The sequence below is a fragment of the Ornithorhynchus anatinus genome, chromosome 11 (assembly GCF_004115215.2).
Source record: "Ornithorhynchus anatinus isolate Pmale09 chromosome 11, mOrnAna1.pri.v4, whole genome shotgun sequence".
NCBI classification, from domain to species: Eukaryota; Metazoa; Chordata; class Mammalia; order Monotremata; family Ornithorhynchidae; genus Ornithorhynchus; species Ornithorhynchus anatinus.
The window spans coordinates 57,314,668-57,321,249 of NC_041738.1; the positions used below are offsets into that span (position 1 = coordinate 57,314,668).

At 53.4% G+C, this 6,582-nt stretch overlaps 1 protein-coding gene across 3 annotated transcripts in view; it reads left to right on the plus strand.

The window, feature by feature from the left end:
* The window catches only part of TBKBP1 (TBK1 binding protein 1), a 28,118-nt gene extending 25,866 nt beyond the window's left edge, over nucleotides 1-2,252 (plus strand). For all 3 annotated transcript variants that reach the window (XM_029076071.2, XM_029076068.2, XM_029076069.2), the window contains exon 10: nucleotides 678-2,252. In XM_029076071.2, coding sequence (XP_028931904.1) covers nucleotides 678-806 — 129 coding nt within the window. In that variant the 3' untranslated portion in view covers nucleotides 807-2,252. The remainder of the gene's footprint in view (nucleotides 1-677) is intronic.
* The last annotated feature ends 4,330 nt before the right edge of the window (nucleotides 2,253-6,582 follow it).

A 6,582-nucleotide genomic window follows, 5' to 3' on the forward strand; every position in this document is an offset into this window, starting at 1 on the left:
ACTCTTCTAAGCACTGGGGTAGATACAGGCTAATCAGGTTGGACCCGATCCATGTCCCACATGGGGCTCACAGTCTTAATCCCCATTTTCCAGATGAGGGAACTGAGGCCCAGAGAAGCGAAGTGATTTGCACCAGGTCACCTAGCAGACAAGTGGTGGAGGGGGTTTAGAACCCAGGTCCTTCTGACTCCCAGGCCTATGCTCTATCCAGTAGGACACCCTGTACCAATCACGCTATTCTTCTTTTCCTTTCCCGTTGTCAACCAACTCTCCAGCCGGTCCCTCAGCCTCTTGGGAAGAGAAAGCACTGTTATATATCAATCGGTGGTATTCACTGTGTTCAGAGCACCAGGCTGAGCACTTAGGGGAGTACACTACAACAGAGTTGGCAGACACCATCTCTGCCCACAGGAGCTTACAGTCCTGTGTTCCACTGAGCCGACGGTACTCTACTGCTCCCGAGCGGAGGCTGGAGAGTCTCTGGGGAAGCCCCCCAACCTGGGCCCAGACTTCAGAATTCGGGGAGGGTCTTAAAGCCCCTACCAGAGACCCTGGCTGCTTCGGGAAAGAACCCCTGTCCAGTCTGAGGTGGGAGAAAAGCAGGCAGCCAACCCATTTGTGGGTCCCGCACCCCACCACCCCTCACCCCCGCCCACCCAATCCTCTTCTCCCTGCAGCTGCTGATGGAGACGGTGGGCTCGGACGTCCGGAGCTGCCCCCTGTGCCAGCTGGGCTTCCCCGTTGGCTACCCGGATGACGCTCTCATCAAGCACATCGACTCGCATCTGGAGAACAGCAAAATCTAGGACGTTCGGCCCGCCTCCGCCCCGCCCCGCCAACTCCCGTCTGGCCTCCTCTGCCCCTCTGCCATGCCACAGCTCCCCAGACTGTCCCCTGAATGCTGCATGAACCCTGTGGGCTCCGGGCCCCCAGATACCTCCATGAGCTACCGACGAGCCTCCGCAAGTGTGGCCACCCCTCCGTCCCCTCCCCACTCGCCCTCCTCTTCCCACCCGCGAGATGGGTGCGGGGATGACTGACCGGGTTCTGGGTATTCCTGGATGAGGCCGAGACCGAGACCCCACTAGGACCAGAGGAAACCCTGTCCCGGGCCCAGGTCTCCCCCGCCGCCCCCCGGGCTGAGAGGCAGTGGTTGGGATATGGGGTCACACCCCTTCATGAGTCCTTGTACCACGTGTCACCCCCACGTTGACCACAGGAATCTTGGCTTGAGCCAGAGGCCGGGACCACCCCCCCCGTCACACCCGCCGCCACGAACTCCAAGACCTGGCTGCTCCGAGATGCCTGTGATGTGTTAGTGTCATGTGCCCTCCTCACTGTGCCCCTTCCACCCTGCCCCGCACCCCGGCCCTGATACGGGGCTCCTCCCCATCCGCCCCCGACACATCCCCTTTCTCACACTGGGATTCCCCTCTCCTCAGGGCTGGGGTCACCCCAGGGGCACGGGACTGCCCTTGGATGGGGGAAGAGGGGGTTGTCCTGCCCCCCCACCAGCCTGGCCTCAGAGAGAGGGCATGAATCCAGCCGGGCAGGCTCAAGGCCTGGGGGTCAGTGCCTTCTGAAGACGGTGAGCGGGGCTGGGCAGCACGGGGGGGCCACTGCTTCCCCTAGGCAATAGTCCTCGACCCTCCCCTTCCCGCCACAAGTGCCCCTGGCCCCTGGATGCCCTTTCCCTGGGTGGGGGGCTTGAACCAAAGCCTGGCACCCAGGAGGACCCAGACAGGCAGGGGCCGGCAGAAGGGAGGCCTGGCCCCCGGCCCGCTGCCACCCTCCCCGCCATCCCGCCCATCCCCCTCGAATTTCCTCTGTGAAATCTACCTCAGAGTTGACCAATCACAGAAGGACGGGGGGAGAGGAGGTCGGGGAGAGGGGGCTAAGGAGAGGGTCGTCCCATGAAGCCGGGGCCCGGGAAGGGCTGAGCAGCCGGGATGGCCACTGCTTTCAGTGCATGTTTGGACCAGTCTCACCCCCTTGCCCTCCTTGCCCACCCCCTCCCTCCCTAGGTGGGAAGGGGAGGATCTCCCGCCTCTGGGAGTTGGGCTGGGGAGGTCTCAGGGGGCTTTGTTGAGCAGTAAGGGTGACTACATCTTCCTGTCATCTGCGTCCTGGGGAGAAGGCCCCCCTCGTGCAATGTGAACACGTTTCACTTCCAAATAAAATTACCTGTTACCTGTCTGCTTGATGTGCCCAGCCCCACCACCCGGGGTCTGTGCCCCTGGCAAACTCACTAATTTGTATATGTTTTCCATATTGTCCGCTGGGGGAGGGATGCTTGGAGGTTGAGTCGTCGGTCCCAACCCTCGGCAATCAATCGATGGTACTTCTAGAGTCCTTCCTGTGTGCAGAGCACTGTACTACACTTGGGAGAGTGCAATGTAACAGATTTGATAGACGTTCCCTGCCCCGAAGGATCTTACAGCCCAGAGAGGCAACCTCCAAAGAAAAAGGGGCTCCCCACTTTGCACCCTCAGTATCAGACCTGAGGGCAGGCTCTCCTCAGTGTGGGTGTAAGGGTGGGCCAGATATCGGTTCTTCATCTCCCCTTCCCAGAAGACTCGGAGAGAATGGCGCAGGATAGGTCAAGGACCCTGACCGGAGGTAGGGGAATGGATTCAAGGACCTCAGGGTCAGAAGGGGGTCAGAGCACCCAGCTGCCCATCCTTGCTCCTACCAATCAATCAGTGGTATTTATTGAGCGGTTACTGTGTGCAGAACACCCTACTGAGCACTTGGGAGAGGACAGTAGAGTCAATAGATGCTTTCTCTGCCCTCAAGGAGTTTACAATCTTCAAATGGGACCAGAGTATCCAGCCATTTGACCTTGTCCCCACCACACTCCTGTGGCCCAGGGTCCTGTGTTCAAGTCACGGGGAGGGAGCATCTGGAAGAGACCAGGGCTGGCAAGGAGAGGGTGAGGACAACAGCCCAGCACTGCCAGCTAGTTTGGGCGGTAGAAATCTGAGCTGCCAAAGTTCCTCTACTTCTGTCCCACCACGCCCCGCCTCCCCAAAACCTCTGGGGGACTACTTCCCTGCCTGATCAGATCCTGCTGGAGCACTGGACAGTGAAACGGGTCAGCAAGAGGTTGAGAGCGGCCACGGGGGTCACAGCATCTGTGGCGCTCTGGGGTTTGGCGATCAGTCAACTAATTCATAATATTTACTGGGCATCTACCTGTGAACAGAGTAAAGCTTACTGGGTTCAGAGGGCTGTACTGGGCCTTCTGCATGGCACTCTGCTGTGTGGGTTGAGCACTAAGCAGAGTACTGACTGAGATCAGAACATTGTACTGAGAAGCAGCGTGGCTCAGTGGAAAGAGCACGGGCTTTGGAGTCAGGGCTCATGAGTTCGAATCCCAGCTCTGCCGCTTGGCTGTGTGACTGTGGGCAAGTCACTTAACTTCTCTGTGCCTCAGTTCCCTCATCTGTAAAATGGGGATTAAGACTGTGAGCCCCACATGGGACAACCTGATTCCCCTATGTCTACCCCAGCGCTTAGAACAGTGCTCAGCACATAGTAAGCGCTTAACAAATACCAACATTATTATTATTATTTACTGAGAATCTGTGGCCCAGGGCCCTGTGTTTGAGTCATGGGGAGGGGGCATCTGGAAGAGGCCAGGGCTGTCCAAGGCTGGCAAGGAGAGGGTACTAGGTACCTACTGTTCGCAGAGTGCTGTGCTAATAATAATAATAATTGTAGTTTTTAAGCACTGGCTATTTGCCAAGCACTGCACTAAGCACTGGGGTAGATACAAGATAATCAGATCACACTTGGGGCTCATAGTCTAAATAGGATGAAGAGGGATTGAATCCCCATTTTGCAGATGAGAGAACTGAGGCACAGAGAAGTGAAGTGACTTGCTTGAAGTCACACAGCAGACAAGTGATGGATCCGGGATTAGAACCCCACTGACTCCCAGGCCCGTGCTCTTTCCACCAGGCCTCACTGCTTCTCTGGTCATATATTGTCAGTCTACTGTGAGCAGAGTGCTGTCCTAAGTGTTCTTTAGGTGCAGGTTGCCGTGTAGACTGTTGTGGGTGGGGAATGGATCTACAACTCTATTTTGCTGTGCTCTCCCACGTGCTTAGTACAGTGCTCTGCACAGTAAGTACTCCAAAAATACCACTGAATGATTGACTGGGCATTTAGTATATGCAGATGGCACCAGCTCTATGTAGTGCCCTGCGCAAGGCACCTGCTGTTTGCTATCTATATTGGGACCAGAGCACTGAACTGGGCGTTCACTGGTTATGGAATGCTGTACTGAGTGCCTTCTCGGTGCAAGGCTCTGTAATTCATTCATTCACTCATTCATTCATTCATTCTTATTTATTAAGCGCTTATTGTATGCAGAGCACTGTACTAAGTGCTTGGGAAGTACAATTCGGTAACAGAGACAATCCCTACCCAACTATGGGCTCACAGTCTAGGTGTAATAGGTGTCCATTGTGTGCAAAGAACTGTAGAGAAGCAGCGTGGCGCAGTGGAAAGAGCATGGGCTTTGGAGTCAGGGCTCATGAGTTCGAATCCCAGCTCTGCCACTTGTCAGCTGTGTGACTGTGGGCAAGTCACTTAAGTTCTCTGTGCCTCAGTTCCCTCATCTGTAAAATGGGGATTAAGACTGTGAGCCCCACGTGGGACAACCTGATTCCCCTGTGTTTACCCCAGCGCTTAGAACAGTGCTCTGCACATAGTAAGCGCTTAACAAATACCAACATTATTATTATTACTGGTCCCTGGACCAACTTTTAATCAACTGCTATCTCTCCCCCCATCTATGCCCACACCAACCCCCTCCCACTACTCTAGCTTTCCTGACATCCTCCCTGATCACCCTTTCCTTCTCTAACTTCTAATGATGTTGCCAACTAGCTCATCGGGGAAATAGAAAAACCAGCAGGTGAGAATTTCCCATAATCTCACCTTCATCTTCTCTCCTCTTCACTAGTCCACATGCCCTGTTTCCTCCTTCCTGACTGTCTCTCTATCCCCTCTACTGGAACTCTGACCCATCCCCTCTCAGCTTTGAAAATCATTTGTTTTCGTTCTCCTCCCTCTCCTTATCACCATCTTCACTCTCAGAGGGCTCCTTCCCCTCCATCTCAAAAACACCAGAGTCTCCCTGATGTTAAAGGAAAAAAAAAACCTTTCCCTAAATCCCACTGTCCCTTTAGCTATTGCTCCAGCTCCCTCCTAATAATAATTGTGGTATGAGTTAAATGCTTATTATGTGCCAAGCCCTGTGCTAAGTGCTGGCTAAGTGGCTACAATACAATCAGATCAAACACTCCCTATCCCCCATGGGGCTTATAGTCTAAGGCTGTAGTAGGGTGGGAGCGGTGGGAGGAGAATCAGGATTGAGTCCCTATTTTACAGATGAAGAAATTGAGGCACGGAGAAGGTAAATGACTCGCCCAAGGTCATCCAGCAGGCCAATGGCAGAGCCTGGATTAGAACCCAGGTCCCCTGACTTCCGGGCCTGTGCCCTTTCCACTAAGCCATGCTGTTTCTTCGATTTCATGTTAATTATTCAGATCCCATCATTTGTAAATATGTTTATGTCTCCCCACTTAGAATGTAAATTCCTCGTGAGTGTGTTCTGCTTCTCTTGGATTTTCCCAAGCGTTTAGTTCACTGTTTTGAACCCAGTGAGTGTTCAGTAAACATCACTGCTACTAATACTGTGTGCAGAGACCATGCCGCTGAGTGGTACTTACTGTCTACAGAGCACTGTACTGAGCATCTTCTGAGTTCTGAGCATTGGGCCATAACCTACTGACTGTTGAGCATTGTACTGAGTGACTACTATGTGCAGAGAACTGTGCTGGCTGCTTACTGTGTGCAGACGACTGTAATGGGGGCCTATTCTGTGCCGAGCACTGAACTGGGGATCTAGAGGGTCAGAGGACTGTACTGAGCTTCTACTATATGCAGTGGTGGGCTGTGCTGGGTGCCTAATGTGGGTAAAGCACTGTACTGTGGTCCCCCTGTTTGTGATGCCCTATTCCAAGTGCCTACTCTGTGCAGAACTCTGTACTGATTACCTACTAGGTGCAGATCACCATACAGAGCACCAACAAGACTCAGGGTGATATACTGGACACCTATTGAGTACAAGGCATTGTCCCAGGCACCTGATGTGTGTGTAGAGGGTGCTGTCCTGAGTGCCTACTGTGTACAGTGCCCGGGCTTGGTAGTCAGAGGTCGTGGGTTCTAATTGCCGCTCCACCACATGTCAGCTATGTGACTTCGGGTGAGTCACTTAACTTCTCTGTGCCTCAATTACCTCATCTGTAAAATGGGGATTAAGACTGTGAGCTCCATGTGGGACAACCTGATAATCTTGTATCTATTCCAGTGTTTGATACGTAATAAGCGCTTAACAAATACCATCATTATTATTATTATAGTGCACTGTTTTGAGCATCTTTTGGGAGCAAAAAGTATGGCTTGGGGCCATACAATAGAAGAAAATGCAGTTTGGTCCTAAAGGAGCTTAAAATCTAATAGAAGAGGCCAGAGTCAGAATGGAAACCCGGAAGCCGGAGGACCTGGGTT